Raw genomic sequence first — 20022 nt, 5'->3', positions numbered from 1 at the left:
GGAGAGTCTTTGAGTAATTTTATGATGTGGAATGCCATTCCTGCCTCTGCAGTTACAGATGGGAGAGGTCTATCTCCTTTACATTTTCTCAAGATTTCTTCTAGTTGTTATTAACTGAGAAGACTTGCAGTTCAGTGGTAGCTTCTGTAATATTATCTCAGTTGACTTTTTATTTCTTTGTCTGTAAACTTTTTTAAAAAATCTGTATTAGTCAGGGTTCTCCAGAGAAACAGAACCTATAGGATGTGTGTGTGTGTGTAAATAAGAGAGAGAGAGAGATTATAAGGAATTGGCTCATGTGATTGTGGAGTCTGGCAAGTCCAAAACATGCAGTGTGGGCCAGCAGGCTGGAGACCCAGCAGAGCCAATGGTACAGTTCCAGTCTAAAAGCAGTCTGCTAGAGAATTCCTTTTTACTTGAGGAGGCTGGTCTTTTTCTTCTATTGATGCTTTCAGCTGATTGGAGGAGGCCCATCCCCATTATGGAGGGCAAATTGCTTACTCAAACCTTACCAATTTAAATGTTAATCTCATCCCAAAACACCTTCCAAGTTGACACATAAAATTAACCATTGCGGTATCATATCAGTTCCTATGAAGATTTTAAGGTTTTTCAATTCAATATTTTCCCTAGAGGGTTCAGATGAAAGTCTTTTTATAGTAGTTTTGATTAGCACAGGGTGAACTCTTTCTCTTCTATGTACAAGTCTTTCTTACGCTCAGTGTTTTCTTCTTTTGCACCCTTGATTATTCTCTAAGTAAATAAATTGTATTTACTCTGGTCCTTCCACAAGAACACCATTTTACACATGTTGGCTCTCCATTGACTATCTTTCATGTCTAAAATCTTACAGCCACCTCAAGCCTCTTGGAAACTCCATGTCTATTTTCATAATGTGTTTTGTTTCTCAGGATGTTCCCAGGGGATCAGAACCCAGAGGACCAGAACTCAGAGGAGCAGTTTTTCTATGATCTCATTTTCAGGCTCTTCAAAGAGAATAAGGTGGAGATTGCAAGTGCAATAACAAAACCATTTCCTCTCCTTATGGGCCTCCGGGACCGTGGCTTCATCCCTGAGCAGATGTATGAAGTAAGTGAGGGGAATATCCCCATGAAAACCATCCCCACACTATATTATGCCAAACTCAGGATGCCACAAACAGGCTAAAGGGCTTCTATGAGGGGGGACCTTCACCATCCTATAAGTTAGGGGTTGACAGGAGAAGTGGCATCACAGAAGACATTCCTTCTTCTGTGGTAAATGTTGGTAGAGAGGCATGGAGATGGAGATGTGGCGGGATTAGACATGGGAACACTACACAGGTACAGAGCATCTTAGGTACATTTATACACTATAATAACAATAACTAAAATTAAAGTAAATAAGTGAGTGGGGCTACGTTTCACTACAAAGCCCTCTTATTTTACATACTTGAACCTGAAATTATTGAAACTCACAGAGAGGTTGTGTCACGTTAGGGTAACGTTGGAAGCAGATGCTTGCTGCTCTCTCTCCAAATCATTTCTTGTTCTTGAGATATTTCTGGAGCTTTGGAATGCAGGTAAAGTTTAGTGGTAGGTCTTCCTGGGGATACTGAGGACAAGCCTTCTCTTTGTTTTTGTGAATTTTCTTTGCCCTTTGGCCAGGTCCACAGCAGGGGAGGGTGGTCGCCTGGTTTCCTGGACCCCTTCAGGTGGGAGGCCTGAATGTGGTTATTGTCTAGTCAACAAAATGGCCTCTCATTACCTGTCAGGACCACTCCTAAAGTGTCCTGTCTGGGCTCTTAAAGCCCCCACACAACATTCAACTCTGAACCCACTTTTTTCTTCAAAGTTGCTCTCTCAAGTGTACGCCAATGTCAGAGAATCAGGTTCGCAAAATAAGAGTCTATTTTTATGATGGAGGCTATTTAAGAAGTAATTGAAATATATGTAACATTCTAACATTTCAGAAGAGAACAAATGGTCTATCTACGACGCGAGTCTTCTATAACCTGTAAATCCATAGCTACCTACTTCTCTATTCAATATTTTAAAGCATTTTCAAGAAGCCTGTAGAAATCTGGTCCCAGTGGAGAGAGTGGTGTATGATGTTCTCAGTGAACTGGAGAAGACATTTGACAAGAGTGTTCTGGATGCACTGTTCAGCAAGGTTAACCTGAGGGCCTATCCTGATTTACTTGAGATTTGCAGAAGCTTCCAAAATGGTAATTATAGCTTTCAACTACTTTTGGGGATTCAAGTCCATTTCAATCACTGACTTATTCATTCCCTCTTCATTCATATTTGATGATTATTTTCTTGAGTGACTACTTGGTGGCAGGCACAGAGAGAATACAATGGTGAAGAAAACACACATGACCTGTGTCCTCATGGAGCTTACACATAGTGGTGGGACGGACGTTAACCACGTAATCCCACAAATGATTGCTCAGCCAGGACTTGAATTTGGTGCTGTGAAACATAGGATTTGAGTCTCTACTTTTTTGGAGGAAGGCGTGAATTTTGTCCCTTTTGTAGGAAAGGAGGAAGCCCTCTCAGATACTTGCAGACATGCTCAAAGATGAAAAGATTTTCTTTGTATTAGGAAATTTGTCATTCAGTGCAGTCCTGTGCCAAATTACTTCTCCAAACAAAGAATGGAGAGGTCACAAGAGAAGCCCAGCACATACTTGTGCAATGGGGGATGGGGCAACATGTGAAAGCTACAAAGTGTGAACGGAATGGTGGAACTGCAGAATGATGTGGCTGAAAGATAGTGTGGGATGGAGTGTTTGGAAGCTAATTCTGGAGAGGGAATTTGGAGGGGATTTTGAGGGTCTAATGCTCTGTGCCAAGGAATTTAAAGTTTATTATTTGGGAAATAAAGAAGCAATCAATGATTTTTAAGCAGAGAAAAGTAAAAGAAGTCAGTATAAGAATGGGATGTATTGATTTGTGAAAACCATACCTTGATTAAAATAAGGGTTATCTCATTTCCACACTATGATATATCCAAGTCAGAGAAAGGAAAAAAGTGAAGTCAAATACCTAGCCACAAATTTCAAGTCAATATTATATTTGTAACCAGGATGTCCCCATGCCGTGGTTATGAAGGGAATGGCAGTTACCTTTACTTCCCACATCTCAGGGGCTCTGATCCTCTCCATGGATTGTGGGAATCCCCCTCCCCAGGCCTCAGCACCCCCATCACATGTGTTAGTTTCCAGGGCTCCCCAAGCTGGGGTGACCCACACCTGAGTCTTGCCGCTGCCCAGGAGCTGCACTGCCCACAGTCTGGCCCAGCGCAGCTGCCCACCTGCCCCCGGAGGAGGTCGCTGCTGGTGCCTTCTGAACTCTGCTGTCTACAGGAACTGAGAGTCAGAGGTCCACAGCCAAGAAGCTGATAGGAGGGTGTCCCAACGCTTCATTGAGATGCCTTTGCTCAGGGGGCCCCCCTTATGTTCTCTAGATCTGACCCACACAGCATCTACCCCCCCATATCTTCCTGCAGACTTTGCCTGGGCATGAAGTCAACTTGTCTTGGGGATGGGAAAACCATCTGTTGTTCCCATAGATCCTCTCTACCTTCACTCCTTCCCCACAGCTGTGAGCCCTCACTGGGTATTGCCCTCAGGAGCTGTGCCACCATCATCCGTCCTTCTTTGCTGGCATCCTTCTACATTTCTTGGGTGTTTTTTTCTCATGTCTTATGAGATTTGCTTTTCCATCTACGTTTGTTGAGTCACTTTGAAATGCAGCTCTGAAGCCGGGGTGCTCTGGGCTGGTTTCCTGCACTTTTCTTGTTACCGCCTCCCTGGGTCACTGTTACAACAATGAGATTCACTTCCTGTTTGTGCCTTTCAGAGTGTCTTTTCTTTGTTTCTCTCACCACCCACCAGCCCCAGGAAGTACTATTTCCTCTTTACTTGTCTGTCTCTGTAACAAGATCATCTTCCCTGACCCAATTAAACCAAAGATCCCCTTCTTTTTTTCTTTCTTTCTTCCTTTCTTTTTTTCTTTCTTGTTCATTCCTTCTTTCTTTCTCTCTCTCTCCCTCCCTCCCTTCCTTCCTCCCTTCCTTTGTTTCCTCTCTCTCTCTCTCCCTCCCTCCCTTCCTTCCTTCCTTCTTTTTCTTTTAATATCTCCATCCTTAAAAGATGTTGAGGCTTTCATTTGTTTTAATGTAGGTCTATTTCTCTGTAACATTACCTTTCTCCTGAAGAAATTCCTCTGCTTCTTCCCTGTTCCTGGTTGCATGTAGAATTTACAAACTACTTTCCACATATATTATTTATTTTAAATTGGCTTTCACTATTTTCTGATCAATTTGAAGGGGGTTAACCACTATTTACAATGTTTCCCCTATCCATCCTTTTTTAAATCTTGAAAGGTGCCTCTCTATGTGGAACAGCTATAGGGTTCCAGGAGCAACATCAAGTCACAGGCCATGCAACACCCACTGAAGCCCAGGGTTATCTGAGGGCTGGAAGATTCCCCCTGAACTACTGGAGTCAAAGATGTGCCTGGGTCTGTAATTATTAGATGCAGCTCTTGGTCACTGCCTGAGATCTATAATTGCATTTTCCTTCCTCTTCTCAGTGATTCAAGACTACTTTCAATATCAAATCACTGATGAGGAAGAGACAAAGGAGATGCTCACCTTCCAATTAAACCATGAACAAGGTAATTATGACTTGATAGAAACTTATTTTCTCATCCACTAAGAGGAAAGGAGATCAGAGATCAAGAGACTGAGCTCCTGAGTGGAGAGTGTGCCCTGGGGAAAGGATGCAGAAGGAGACAAGGAAGCCAGAGCAGGCGCATGTTGTATCGGTTCCCAGTGAAGCAACCATGTTGAATCTAAGAATATTGCCAGGCAGATATGACAACTAAAAAGATGGAACATGAACCCAACATGGAAGATCTCAGTGCTACCACGAGCCAGAATTAAGGGGAAGAACTGACTGCAGTAGTTGTGACTTAGGCATTCAGTGGATCTGGAAAGGAGTAAGGGTTTGGTCCTATATGACAAGTCCAAAGAGGGAGACTTTGGTTTGTCAAAAGAAGGAATGGATGTAAATATTACTCACAATAAAATAGATGAAGAGAGTGAGTAATTGTGTGTAGAAGAGAATGTGGAAGGAGTGGTGCTGTGTAGAAAAGAAAGAGAGAAAAAAGGAAAGGAAGTAAGAGACAGGAGAAGAGAATCAAGGGCAGTAATAATACAACAATGACGTAGTAACAACACCTACTTTCGTGGGCCACCAGGCATAACATCAGCACTTCATGTGGATCCACGCGTTTAATGCTCACATATGAGCTATGTCCTTTTAGTAGTAACTGATAACCACTATTTCTAGCTTTTCAGTCATCTTTTCATTCATATTATTACCAATAATTAATTATTACATTATAACATGTAAGACATTAATACTGAAAATTATGAATTCTTGCTAAGTTACTATAACCCAGATATCCCTTTACAAGTAACATCTTACTTAATCTTCTTAACAATTCTATCATAAGGGTTTTGTTATTCCCATTTTTCAGGAGAAGAAACTGAGGCTTGAGGATAGTTAGTGATTTGTGAAAGGTCACACAACTAGAAATTAGCCTGTCTGGAACTCAAACTCTCTCCTCCACATCAGTGAAGAGCAAAGATTCTGAGGCCTCATTGCTTCAGATCTTGACTCTATGACTTGCTTACTTGGGCAAGTTACTTTACTTCTGTGTTTCAGTTTTCTCATCTACAAATCTATATCCACATCTATATCTAAAATAAGGTTGTGGGAATTACATGATTTAATTTATGTGAAGCACTTACAGTAATTCGTGACAGAGAGTAATTGCTGTTTACTGCTATTATTATAATGTGTATCTCACTCCACCAACACACATTTAGTCAATGTTCTAAATTTTGAGATTTTTCTCCTCAGACACCCACTGAAAAGAAAGTTATTTCCTAGATTAGAGTAGCAGTGAGCAAAACAGTCTTTAAGCTCAAGAAAAGGTCTCTATCCTTAAGCCAAATGGTTTATAATAAATTTATTTACTTTAAATGTTGACATTTTTTCCTTGGAAATGACCAAAGTAAGAAAACTATAAGAATATAACAAGCCTTGTAGAATGCCGGCAACATGCATCCTTTAATTTGGATTTCTACCTCAGGTAGTCCATATTTTAAAAATATATTAATATATTTGAATAAAATTTGGATCTATTTAAATCTATTTAGAGCTAATTAATACATTTTTATAAAATGTCAATCTATATGAGTAATAATCATACTTATTCTTTTGAATAAAGACAAATTGCTAAAAGTATAAAATGTACCTTAAAAAGTACAAAGTATAGGGAGTCAAGAGGTACAAACTTATAGTTATAAAATAAATAAGTCATGGGCATGTAATGTACAGTGTAGTGACTATAGTTAATAATACTGTATTGCATATTTGAAGGTTGCTGAGAGAGTAAATCTTAACAGGCCTCATTACAAGAAAAAACTTTTTTAGCTATATATGGTGACAGATATTAACTCGACTTGTGATTGTTTCACAATGTATACAAATATCGAATCATTATGTTGTACACCTGAAACTAATATAATGTTACATATCAATTATACCTTGATAAAAAAAGTACAAAGGATATGAAAAATATATTTGGAGATTCACCTACTACTGAGGGTAGTGAGAATGAGAATAGGGTGGTGGAAGGATAAGTAATAGTTATTAGTAAAGAGTAAAAGAGGGTCATCATGAAGGGAAGGGGAACAAATTCTTTAACATTTCTAATGTGATCTAGGTAACGCCCTACCTAGAGCTAGAACCCCAGAGCATCTCAGTGATGGACAGCAGATGAGTACAAGGGAAGCAGATTCATTTCGTGACCCACATGGTACAATAAGAACCCAGAAAATGACAAATGAATGTGCCCAAGAATCTGAACAAGCAGGTAAGGTTGACTGACAGTCCAGCATTTTCCTGGATGAATGTGAGTGACTGTAGCATATACAGAGAGAAGGTAAGGGCTGTGTCATGTGTCATAATTCAGAAAGGTGGCCCCAACGAGCCATGAATGGGGGCAGAAGAGTAGACCAGAACTTGAGGCAAGGAGACATTTATTTAGCAAAAAGAGTGTCTGGTTTCTGTGGCAAAGGGAAAAAGGAAAAAAACCACAAAGAGACAGAGAGGGTAGGACACTGGAAAGGCTTAGGTATAGAAAGAGCTAGAAGGGAAAAACTAGACAGACAAATGGGAAAGAGCTAGAAGCCTCCAAGGAAGAGAGAGGCAGAAACACAAGGTGCCAAGAATCGCCAAGGAGAGAGATGCCCTCAGAATCAAGGCTGCACAAATACTTCGTAGGACTAGAAGTAGAAATATGAGAAAGGAGAAAGTAGAATGAGTTGTAGAAAGACCAAAAAATAGGCAGAGCAAACATGGAAAAAACAAACGTCCTCTCCTACGTCACACCATTCATGAAAAATAATTCAAGTTGGATCACAAAGCTAAAAGTTATGGCTAAAACTATCAAGCTTCTAGAAGAAAACACAGGAATGTATCTTTGCAAACTTAGTGTAGGCAAAAATTTGTTACATAGGACACAAAAAGCATGAATCATAAAAGAAAAACTTAGTAAACTGACTTTATCAAAATTTAAAGCTTCTGCTTTAATCCAGAGACACCACTAAGAACAAGAAAAGGCAAGTTATAGACTGAGAGAAAATATTTGCAATACACATATCTGACAAGGGATTGTATCCAGACCGTACAATCTGGGTAGAACTCCCACAAACAGATAATAAAAAGACACACCACCAATTCAAAAAATGGACAAAACACTTGAACAGACACTTGGCTGCAGAAGATATAACATAGCTAATAAGAACATGAAGTGTACAATGTCATTAATCATCAGGGAAATGCAAACTAAAACCACAATGGGCTACCATTCATCCACTAGAATCGCTAAAATTAAAAAGACTGACAATACCAAATGTTGGTGAGAATATGAAGCAATTAGAACTCCCATATATGTATTGTTGGTAGGAATATAAAGTATTGTGACCTCTTTGGAAAACTGTTTGGTGGTCTCTCATAAAGTTAAATCTAACCTATGACTCAGCAGTTCCACTCCTAGGTATCTATTCATGAGAAATGAAAACATATGTTAGCACAAAGATTTATACAAAAATGTTTATAGTAGCTTTACTCCTAACAGTTAAAATCTAGAACAAATCTAAATGCCCAGTAATAGGAGAGTAAATAAACAAACTATGATATATTTATAGACTGGGATACTGTTAATCAAAATAAAGGAATGAACTACTGGTATATGTAATGACATGCATGAATCCCAAAAACACTATGTTGAGCAAAAGAAGCCAGTCAGAAGTGTACATGCTGTGTGATCCTATTTGTCTGAGCATCAGTACAGACAAGTACAGTACCAGAAAGGAAGGACTTATTAAGAGTGACAGAAATCAAAACAGTGGTTGCTTATAGTGGGTAGAAACTGACTGGAAAGCAGCACAAGGGAACTTTCTGGCATGGTGGAAAAGTTCCAACTTTTAACTGTGATATTAGTTACGTAGCTATTTTGCACTTAAGATACGTGCATCTCAGTGAAAAAGATGAGCAAGGCTCTGTTGAGCCTCAGGTGGGGTCCTTGGAGCTTGAACATCAGAGTTCAGCTTGAGCACACAGAGGTCTCTTCTCTGGTCATTGTCTGACTTCTGTCATTTTCTTGTTGCTCCAGTGACCTGTGAATGCTTACCTCTCCAAATGAATAATGTTAGAGGGTTAGAAGATAGACCCAGCTTACTGCCATGTGATGGACAAGGTAACTATCATTTAATTGATTAATTCCATATTAAAGCTTTGTTTTCTTGTCTTCATGGAAACAAAGCCTACATTCTGTTTCCTATCCTAGGCCTCTGCTAGCCCCCATTTCTCCCTGTCCTTACCTGCCCACAGATGTGAGAAAGACAATGAGTAAAGGTGTCTGAGCTCCTGAGTGAGAGAGTATCCATCGATGGAGAATATAAAAGAGAAAATGGAAAAGATAGACAGGGGGTAATAGATGACAAATTACTTGAATGGATCCAGTTTTCCAAGAAGAACGTAAAATCCTACCTCTCAGGTTGGCATGGGGGATAATTTTCAATTAATTTCATAGAACAATTAAGAGGAACTTGGAAATAACATGTTATGTCAGGTTCACACGGGAGACCTTCATTATGGAGCTGTCCAGTTGGAGGTCCTGGGTACTGTAGACAACATCCAAGAGGAGAGTTTTGGAGATGATGAGAGAGGGGAACCTGGAGGATGAAACCATACAAGAGAGGCAAAATTTGAAATAGTATTGGCATTTGAGAGGGCAAGGTAAAGTGGGAGAAACAGAGATAGAAGGGCAGGAAGTGTAAAACACAGCAGAGAAGAGAGAAACTGAAAAACCTCTCAAGGATCAGAGACAAAAATTGAGAGAAAATATATGGAAAGAGAAAGATGGAGAGGAAAATAAATACTGAGAAATGGGCCAAGTCAGGGAGCGGTACAAAGATGACCATGAAGAGAAAGAGTTAAAGAAGAATGGATGGAAAATAGGTTAAGAGTGAAGAGGCTGAAAGGGAGAGAGGAACAGATTGGGACATTGAAGGTTCAAGGTGAGAGCACTGGGTAGAAGCAGCTTTTGGCACAAGCACTGATATTAGCTGTGAGTTTTCAGATTAAGCGTCTCTAGTCATCCAAGTGGCACTTGCAAAATGTTCAGTTTGCAATAGGCTCTCCTTGAGTATTCCTATGATTCCCAAGAACAAATCTTGACCCTAGATTGTCTTCAGAGTCCATTTATCCATGGACCTGAAGACCATGGGTCTGATTTCTTGAACTCTTTCAAGAACCTTAAATTCGGCACTTATAGAACTGAAAGCAGCACCTTCATTGCTCGAGTGAGATCTAAATGCTCTTCAAGATTCTTTTCCTCCATGATGGATCACTATTGTCCCATGGTTTTTCAAGTTGGAAACCTAGGAGTCATCCATGACTCCTCTTGCCCTCAAATACATGCCAGTTACTCATGGAACGTAGTCATTTCTCCTTCAGCATATCTCCCACCTGTCCATCTGTCACATCTCCAAGGCCAAATCTCTAATCCAGTTCTCTGTCACCATCATGGTTCTCAGAGCAACAGCCTTCTACTCATCTCCTCCCTCTAATCTTACTCCCTTCAACTACATTATTTGCACTTCAACTAGATGGGGTATCTGAAAATAAAAATAGAGTGTATTACTTTCCTGCTTAGCTTCTTAATACACTCAGGATTAAATAAATATTTCTTTTAGTGGCATCCAACATCACCCACAATGAACCACCTGTCTATTTCCCCAGCCTCATCACCTGTCTCCTACACTATTATTTCAAGATAGAGTAAACTTTCTTTCCCAATAATTTTAATTGTTAAATCTCTCTTTCATATCTGAGTCTTTTCATATTCTTTCTGCCTTATTCAGAACTGTCTTCTTGTTCCACTACCCTCCACTTACCATTCTCCAATCTGGTTAAATCCTGTTTAAAACATACTGTCTCAGGGAGGCCTTTCTTTAGAGAAAGCTAGAAAGGAACAAGTGAGAGACAAAGGATAGGAAAGAAAGAGCAATATCAGAGAAAGCAAGAGAAAAAGTTGCAGAAACAGAGAAGAAAGAAACATACCAAGAGAGAAGCTCCAAGAGACACCAGCAGAAAGAAACAAGCAGAGACAGATCAAATGTACAGAATCAAATGGAAAGGGAAGAAGTAGAAAGAGAATGAGATGTAAGAAAAGGAAGATTTCCCCAAGGTGGATGAATTATTCTCAGCCTGTAAAGAAAGCTGTTGAAGCAAAATTAACCTTCAGATCAGGTCGTTTTGGGGAGTGGGGCATTCCAGTTTCTCAGGCTTTCTTCGTTTTCTTATTATTTTTTTGCCGTGATTCCTCCTTGGTCATAAATTGAGATGTCTGAGGGCTTTCATTCCTTTCTGCAGAGGACAGCAAGGCCTGTTGTGAAACTCATGATGGAGAAGAGCCTCAGGAAGCCTTGAGCTCCCCACCAAGACAGGGGCCAGGTAAGGATGGGAAGATCGCTAGCCCTGGGCTGTAGGGTGTCAGGCAGCTGAATTCAGAGCAGATGTTTCCTGATGCATTTTACTCTGAGCATCCTCCACAGTCAAAAGATCCAGTGTGTCCTGTTATCCATGAGTAACATAAATGTTCCTAAGTCCATATTCTAGTAGAAATATGCTAAATAAAGGTGATATCTTTCATACCTATTAATCATAAAGTCTTGAATTGATACCTACCCACCCTTTATCTTCTTTAGAGAATGAAAACTAAATTTTATTCTGTTTTATAAATAATGTTATTATTTTGTGCCTAACTTTATGAACCCCCAAAAGAAACATGGTCCTGCAGATCAACTGCTCTGAAATCTAAATTATAATTTTTGTCAAGTATTTTTCATTATGTTACTGTTATTTTTCAAAGAAACTTCAAGGAAAAGAATTTTGGTAAATAAGATGTCATTTTATCTCTACAAACTTATGAATTCAGGTGGACAGACTGTTGTTTTTTCCTATTTTATAAAGAAATAGAAGCACTGGGATGTATAAGGCTCTTTTACTAGGTCAAATTAGTCAAGCAAGTGGATGGACCAGCATTCTCAATGACTCACTGCGATGATTGTCATGTGGGGCTGGCAGAGGGTCAGGGCCAGGGACACCTGGGCAGAGTTCACAAGGAGACCCCAGGAGGTCTACACCCAGGGGAATGGATCAGGGCTTGATGTAAGGAGACTCGCATCCAGAAAATATATTTTGATGGTGGGAGCAAGAGAAAGCATAAAGAGATGGTAGGATTGGGACTTTCCATGTGGGATGCAAGAGATCTAGAAAAGAGCTAGACAGAAAAATTGAGCCACAAGTAGGAAAAGTGATAAAGAGCACTGAAGACCAATGAAGAAGAAAAAGACCAAGGGGAAAGCCAGAGATCAAGGAGATGTACGATCTTTCATGGTGTAGAAGCAACAGTGTGTGGTGACAGAAAAATGAGAAGGAGAAAGGAGGTGACTGAGGAATAACAAGAAGGAAAAGAGGAAAAGCATGTCTCTGGTGGGTCTTAGATGAAGTCCTTGGAGGACTTGTATCTTTTTCCCAACGAGAAGCTTACCTGAGTGCTGAACACCAGAATTCAGCACGAGCGCCCTGAGGTCTGTTTTCTTATCACAATGTCTGGTTGGTCATTTCCACGTTTCTCTTCAGAAACCTAGGAGTCATCAGTGACTCATCCCCTGCCCTCAACTCGCACACTCCATCAGTCATGCAGTTTAGTCAACTACTAAAGCTCTCCAAAGGACTAATGGAGTTGGTGCTAAAGAGATACCCAAATTGCTACCAGGTCATGGGGAAGATAATTATGATTTAAATGATGAATTACCTCATTTAATTTGTTTGCCTGTCTGTATGCAAGAGAGACTTCCCTTCCTTGCCCCCAACACCAGCACACACTTTTTATGAGCCTCTGGGTGCTTTCCCCGAATGTGAGGGAGGCAAGGTGGGAAAATAAGGCTAAGCACCTTAATGGAGGGGCTCCTGTGTGGAGAATTTAAGGGCACAGAATAATAAAAATATAGATTGGGGTACCAAATGGAGTTGCCTAAGTGGGCCTAATTTTATCTAAATGTGTATGGAATCTACATACTACCAAGTTCAGGTTTGGGAAGAGAGAGATAATTTTAAACTTCCTTCCCAGGGATTACATAGGAATAATGAAATATTATGTATGGGAAAGACAAACAGGAATAAATACGGAGGTAATGGAGCAAAGAGGTAAAGAACATCATGGAGGAAGAAGACGGAAGTGCAAAGAGATGGCAGACGTCAGGGAGAGACTGTCACAAAGAGATTCACGAATAGCTTCATGGTGCAGATGCAGTGATGTGTGGAAACAGGGTTAGAGGGAGAAAAAAAGAGAAGGAGAGAGAAGGAGAAGGGGAAAGGGGCCTAGCAAGGTGCTAAATGGGGCAGAGCAAAGCTCAGTTGGTGCAAACCTACTTTTATTCCCAAGGAGCAGTTCTCCTGCACTCAGAACATCAGAGGTCTGATGCACTCTGAAAATTGACCACATCCAGGTAGAGACTAGGTCATTATTAACCACCCATCATGTTCCTATTTCTGTCTTCAGTGTCCTGTGAACTTGTAGATCTACAAATGGATGAAGGAGAAGAATCAGAAGAAATGCCCAGGTTACTACCTTATGATAAAGAAGGTAATTAGGATTTAAATGATATATTATCTAATTAAAGCTTTATTTTCCTGTCAACATAGAGAAACACCTATTCTTCCATATCCTTTCCTATTGTCCCATCCACCTACCCCTCCATCCATCTGTACACCCTTCCATCAGTCCATCCAACCACACTCACATACACACATAGATAGATTATGCCCAGCTTCTGGTTGCTTTTCTGAAGAGACAGAAGCAGTGAAGGAAGGATGAGCTCAGAGTGGTTGAGGTTTCCTTGGGTATAGGCAAAGAGAGGGAGAATAAAAAATATAGATGGAGTTATTAAATGAAGAGAGACTGGAGTGATTGCCAATTTCACCTAAATAAAATTGGAATCCAAACATTACCGGGTTGGAATGTATCAGGGAGAAGAGATAATTTTCAATCTGCTTTCCCCGAGGTTGTGCCAGGAACATGGGCATAATGAGTGTAAATGCAATATAGAAAACTCATGAGAAGGACTTTTGAAATGGACTTGACAAGGGGAAGGATCCCTGCTTGTTTGTCAATGGCAAAGAGGAGAACTTTGATTCTCTTGGGAGAAGGAATACGTGAGATGGACAAAATATACAGAAGGGCTGAAGTTTAAATATTTAGATTTAAATTTTAGGTTGAAAAGTTAGAAACAGAAAGTTAAGAAATAGAACAGATAGAAGCAGGGAAGTGAGCACCACAGAAATAAGGAGATAAGCTCAATAATCAAACAAGGTGCAGAATTAAAAAGGTAGAGAACACAATATTAAGAGAGAAACTCAGAGAGGGAAATGTTAAGGAACTGAAAGAGTTGGGGAAGGGCACAAAGTTATTTTTAGAGAAAAAAATAAAGGAGAATGGGTGAAAAGTCAGTAGAGCGGGATAAAGAAGTCAGTTTGGGCATTGTAGGAATTGAGAGAAGAGTCAGTGCACAGAAGCAACTTCTGGCACCAGGAGTGGAACATGTTAGCAATGAGTTTTCAGATTATGGTGTCCCCAAATATACTCAGAGGCAATGGGCCTCTCCCCAGCAATTCTTGTCTACTCCCATCTATAACTTAATGATCCCAAAGTTCCTATCTCCAGCCCACTTGTCTTCTAAGCTCATTCATCTAAGTGCCTGAATAGATTTGTGCAGGGATATGAAAGACATCTCCATTTGGATGTTTTTCAGGAGCCTCAATATAAGACATTTCCACAATTGCATATATCATCTTTTTTGGTTCCAGATCTGCCTCCTTTCCTGGTGTTCCCTATCTCAGTATGGAACATTATTGTTCCATTCTTAAGCAGAAACCTAGGAGTCATCAGTGACTCATCCCCCACCCTCAATTCACATACCCCATCAGTCATCCAGTTTAGTCAACTACACCTTTAACTTGTCTCCCACCTGTCCACTCCTTTCCACACCCAACACAAAGACTCTAGTCATAGATCTCTTTTCTCTGGAACGAGAACCACAGCCTCTAGTTTCATATCTTCTCCCAATCATGCTCCCATCACATCCGTTCTCTCTAACTCAACTAGATGACTCTTTGGAAATGCAAGTTAGCTTATCTTGTTTTTCTTCCTTAAATCAATAACTTTGTGTTGTCATAAAGATTAAATCCATTTTCCTTCCCATGGCTCCAGCCTCATGTCTGCCTCTCTTGCAATTACTTCAAAATTTGTACTAAACTTTGCAGTAATTTTAGTCTTCTGATTACTCTTTCTCATTTGAGCATTTGCACATGCTTAACCCTGTGCTTGGAATAGTTTTTTTGTCCACTCTGCTCTCCATTCTGCTCACTAATCTGCTGAAAGCATGTGGAAATTATGTACTATTCCAGATCCCTAGTTCTAGAAAGCAACAGGATGAGAGATGGGGAGAGGACATAAAGCACAGCATCAAGGAAGCAAGAGGGAGAAAAGGGAGATGGGAATAGACATGGGAAAAGAAACAAACCAAGAGATTTCAACAGCAAGATACAGAGGTAGAAACAGAAGAAGCAGAGACATGTGGAAAGGGTGAAAATGAGAAAGAGAACAAAGGGTGGGCAACAAGATGTGCAAGGTTTCTGACAGTCTCCATCAGATTATTGGATTGTCAAGACCTCCTTTCACCTTCACAAAACCTTAAGACAGAGGCATGCAAACTATTGTAACCTCTATTTTACGGGTGGGGAAATAAAGCACAGAAAGGCATGCAGGTTATCTTTGCAAAGGCAAAGTAGAAAATTAGCATGCCCTCGGTGTGTCGCTGCAAGGCCAGCTGCCAGTCAGGGCAAGGTCATGTGGTCAGAATATGAAGAGGAAGCCAAACAAGTTCTGCAGGTTCCCAAGGAGTGCACTAGTACCCAATATAAGAATTTAAGACAGGAAAACAAACAATGTTAGTGGAGAGGGAAAAGAGAAACCGCTGAGAGACAGAGAGCATAGGAATGGACCCAACCACTTGGTCTAGGAGAGATCTAAAATAAGAGAGCTAGGAAGGATAATAGGAGAAAAGAGATACAGTATCACCGAAAAAGCAAAATAAAAACCAAGACCTACAAACAAAAGACAGGAGAAGCTGGGAGAGAGAAGCCCACAGTCAAAGAGATGCACAGCTAGGAAACAGAAATGTGTGGAGGCAGAACGGTAGGAGGGACACGGAGAAGTAGAGAGAAGGAGAAGAAGGTCCAAGAAGATGGCAAAAAAGCAGAACAAGACGGTCTGGCTCTCAGGGACAGAGCTTGCAGCAGACATATCACCTTCCCATCGTGGTCGGCACGAGCACGCTCAGGTCTGTTTCTGATCGACCCCCATGGTCCATTATTTCCTTGTTTCTCTGCAGTGACCTCTGATCCCAAAGCTCCCCAAATGACTCATGAAGGAGAACCAGAGAAGGTGCTCAGCCTACTACCAGCTGAGGGAGAAGGCAATTATGATTTAAATTCCCAACTACCTCAATAAATCTTTGTTTTCTAATCAGCATTAGAAAAAATGAGGGGAAAAAAGTCTCCCTCTTCTCCCATCCTACCATTCTCTTCTTCATATTCACATACATACAAATGGAATTGTGTCCATTTTCTGTTTTGATTTTTCAAAACTGCAAGACAGCCAAAGGATAAGGGTGAGCTGATTTCCTGAGTGGAGAGGGCATCTCTACATGGAGAAGGTAGGGAAACAGAATATACCAAAGGTAGGCTGGGGCACCAAAGCAGAGTACCTGGGTGATTTTATAAATGCACATAAAAATCAAAACATCAGCAGGTTATGGCAATTGACACAAGGAGATCATTTTCAGCCTACTTCTGGAAGTACCAGGAACATGGAAATGAGCTTTGCGAATTGACTGATAGACTTGCAATTTAGAAAGTTCACATGGGAGACTGTTAGGATAGAGCTGATAAGGGAAGGGTCTCTGGCGCATGTAGTCGATGTGAAAATGGAAGAACTTCTGTTATTTTGGGAGAAGGGATCTGTGAGAATGAGGAAAATATATAAAATAATGGAAATTTTATAGGCATCCTGAAGAACAAGACCCAGAGAAGCAGAGATAGAAAAGCAGAAAGTGAGAGACAAAGTAGAAGAGGGTTAACCTCAATAAGGAATGAGATCCAGAGATAAAAATTAGAGAAATTATATAGACAAACAAATAAATACTAAAAAAAAAATGTTGAAGGAAGCACAAAGGAAACTATGTAGAGAAAGACATATGAAAATAATTCAAAAATCAGTAAAGAGTGACAACTGCTGTATAGGAAAGAGAGGAGAGAAGTTGGGATCCCATAAGGTTGAATTATGAGTCATTAGACTGGAGCATCCTCCAGCCAAGTGGGTCTATCTCAGCAGTCAGTTTTCAGATTAAGTTCTCCCCAGTAGAGAAAGGTGTGCCTGTGACATACTCAGAGAGTAATACTCCTCTCCCTGGGCAGTCTCAGCTACTCTCAGGTAACAGAATGAGTCTCAAGTGCATGGTGGCTAGGCAGACCTGTTTTCCAAGGTCATCCAACTATGTACTGGAGATATCTATCCCAGGACCTTCTCCATTTGGATGTCATCAGGAACTGACCCTTCCGGAATTGAAACCAACATCTTCTTCCATGAAACTAGAAACTCCTTCTCCAGAGTTTGCTCGCTCAGTCAAGGGAACATGAAATGTCCCATTTTCTCTTGCTCCCATCCTACTCATTTTCCTTCTAAGAATTGTCAGTACGATTGTCATTTGCAAGATATAAATCAGATTGTATTATTTTCCCACTTAAGCCTGGTGATCTTTGTTGCCTTAGAATTAAATCAGTTACTTTTCCTGTGGCTTTCTGTGCCTTCTATTCACCACAGGACCCCAGGCTATTGCTTCTGCCTCATCTCTATTGATAGTATGAATATTTTCAGTGATTGCCATGTTCAGATCTTTTTTAATATGTAGGCCATTGAATAACTTTTCCAACTTGTGTTTGGTGGTGTTGCCTTGGCCCACTCTGCTCCTTATCTCATTCCCTGATCAGGTTGAGTTATATTATTTCAGGGATGTCTCTCCTGACATCCAGTACTAGAGAGGGAGCGAGAAGGAAATAAGTGAGGTGGGGAAAGCTGATAAAGATCAGTGTCAGGGGTGCAAGAGAAAAACAGACAGGAAAAGAGGAGACAGAAACATGTCAAAACAAAGAGAAACATCTGGAGACACTGGCAGCAGGAAACAAGGGCAGAGACAGAAAAAATGTGCAGAGCCAACAGGGAAGGTGAAGAAGTAGAGAGAGAATTAGGTGTATGGGGAAGGAGGGAGATGGTGGATGGTTCTCAGCCTCTGGTGACAGTGATGGGAGTGAGTCAACCTATAGGCCAGGTGAACCCAAAGGGCGGACCACGATGGTCTGGGACAGGGACAGTCCCACCTAGGAGATACTTGAGCTTCCCGCATCTTCACTACGAGTTTTCTTTCCATGATGTCCGCTTGGGTGTATACTGAGACCTCTGAGGGATTTCATTTATTTCTGCAGACGATGGCAATGCCTCCTGGGAGACCTGTGATGCAGAGGAGCCCGACGAAGCCTCAAGCTCCCCACCAAGATGTGGGCCAGGTAATGAATAGGGATATTTCCAGCGCTGGTCTGCAGGGTGTCAGGCAGCTGAATGCAGAGCTGGACAGCATGACCCTTGCTGTTAGAGTAAATGTGTTCCCTCTTCATGTTGTAGTAGATAACTACCAAGGAAAGACAGCAACTTTGTCTTTCACAGTCTTTATGTCTATTTATACCAAAGGCTCAATATTGTGATTTTAACCCCTGCCCACCTCTTATTTTCTATAAAGAATAAAAGCTAAGTATTTATATAGTGCTTAGTAATAATATTATTGTATTGTCATAACCTTGGATAGGTTTCAAAACAAACATGGTTCTACTGGTCAGAAGAAAAGATCAATGACTCTGAAGCCCAAATTACAGTTTTTGTCACGTATTCGTCATCAGGTTATTGGATTATTTAGCCCTTCTTTTTTTGAAGTACTTTGGCAGGTGAGACTTCCTCATAAAACTTGAAGACTTAGCTAGGGAAAGTGTTGTTATCTTTCCTTGGAGAGGAGGAAATGGAAGCACAGGAAAATGGATACTTCTTTTCCCCTGAGATCAGAATAGGGGGAAGAGCGGAGACCTGTGTCCTGAGCCTCTCGTGGCGGGTTGCGGCTGTGTGAGGCTGGGAGGAGGTCGGCATGGTCGCGCAGTCGGAGCCCAAAGGGAGACCTGCCGGCTCCCAAGGGAAACGGAACAGAACCTGATGCAGAGGCTTCCACTTCACAAATAAAGAACGTCATCAGAGAGGGGAAGCAGTCAAGAGAGACAGTGAGAGAAAGAACGGGTCATGCTATAAGGATGGGAGAGACCTAGAAGAACAGACCTAGAGAGAATAAGCAGAAGAGAAGAGATCAAGATCACCATTGATATTTGCAAGTCATATATCCTGTAAGGGGTTGATATCCACAATACATAAAGAACTCATACAACTCAACCACAAAATACCGAACAACCTGATTAAAAATGAGCAGAGGAGCAGAACCGACATATTTCCAAAGAAGATATACAGATGGCCCAGAGGCACATGAAAAGATGTTCAACCTCACTAATTACTAGGGGAATGCAAATCAAAACCACAATGAGTTATTAACTCACATTCGTTAGAGTGGCCATTATTAAAAAGACAAGAAATAGCAAGTGTTGGAGAGGATGTGGATAAAAGGGAACCCTCATACACTGCTGGTGGGAGTGTAAATTGGTGCAGCCACTATGGAAAACAGTACAGAGATTCCTTAAAAAATTAAAAATATTGGGTATTTATCCAAAGAACATGAAAACACTAATTCAAAAATATATATGCACCCCTATGTTCACTGCAGCATTATTCACAATAGCCAAGGCTTGGAAACAACCTAAGTGCCCATTGACAGATGAATGGATAAAGAAGATGTGGTACATATACACAATGGAATACTACTCAGCCATAAAAAGATGAAATCATGCCATTTGCAACAACATGGATAGACCTTGAGGGTATTATGCGAAGTGAAATAAGTCAGATGGAGAAAGCCAAATACCATATGATTTCACTCATATGTGGAAGATAAAAACAACAACAACAACAAACAAACACATAGATGCAGAGAACAAATTTGTGGTTACCAGAGGGGAATGGGGGTAGGGAGAGGGTAGAGGGAGAAAGGGGGACGTTTGTAAGGTGACAGTTGACAACTAGGCTTTTGGTGGTGAACACGATGGAGTCTATACAGAAGTTGAAA

General features: G+C 40.8%; 1 protein-coding gene across 1 annotated transcript in view; it reads left to right on the top strand.

Annotated features, from left to right (window-relative positions):
* The window catches only part of SP140 (SP140 nuclear body protein), a 69058-nt gene that overhangs the window by 10061 nt on the left and 38975 nt on the right, over positions 1-20022 (top strand). Inside the window, exons 2-9 of the mRNA XM_087424719.1 lie at positions 912-1089; positions 2038-2206; positions 4581-4664; positions 6786-6935; positions 8739-8822; positions 11003-11083; positions 13197-13280; positions 18236-18316. Coding sequence (XP_087280845.1) covers positions 913-1089; positions 2038-2206; positions 4581-4664; positions 6786-6935; positions 8739-8822; positions 11003-11083; positions 13197-13280; positions 18236-18316 — 910 coding nt within the window. The 5' untranslated portion in view covers position 912. The remainder of the gene's footprint in view (positions 1-911; positions 1090-2037; positions 2207-4580; positions 4665-6785; positions 6936-8738; positions 8823-11002; positions 11084-13196; positions 13281-18235; positions 18317-20022) is intronic.

This window comes from Ceratotherium simum, chromosome 37 (genome assembly GCF_057802395.1).
Source record: "Ceratotherium simum simum isolate JZ-2026a chromosome 37, ASM5780239v1, whole genome shotgun sequence".
In the NCBI taxonomy this organism is placed as follows: Eukaryota; Metazoa; Chordata; class Mammalia; order Perissodactyla; family Rhinocerotidae; genus Ceratotherium; species Ceratotherium simum.
The sequence above is the reverse complement of the archived record's forward strand: the minus strand, read 5'-3'. Positions and strand labels throughout refer to the sequence as shown.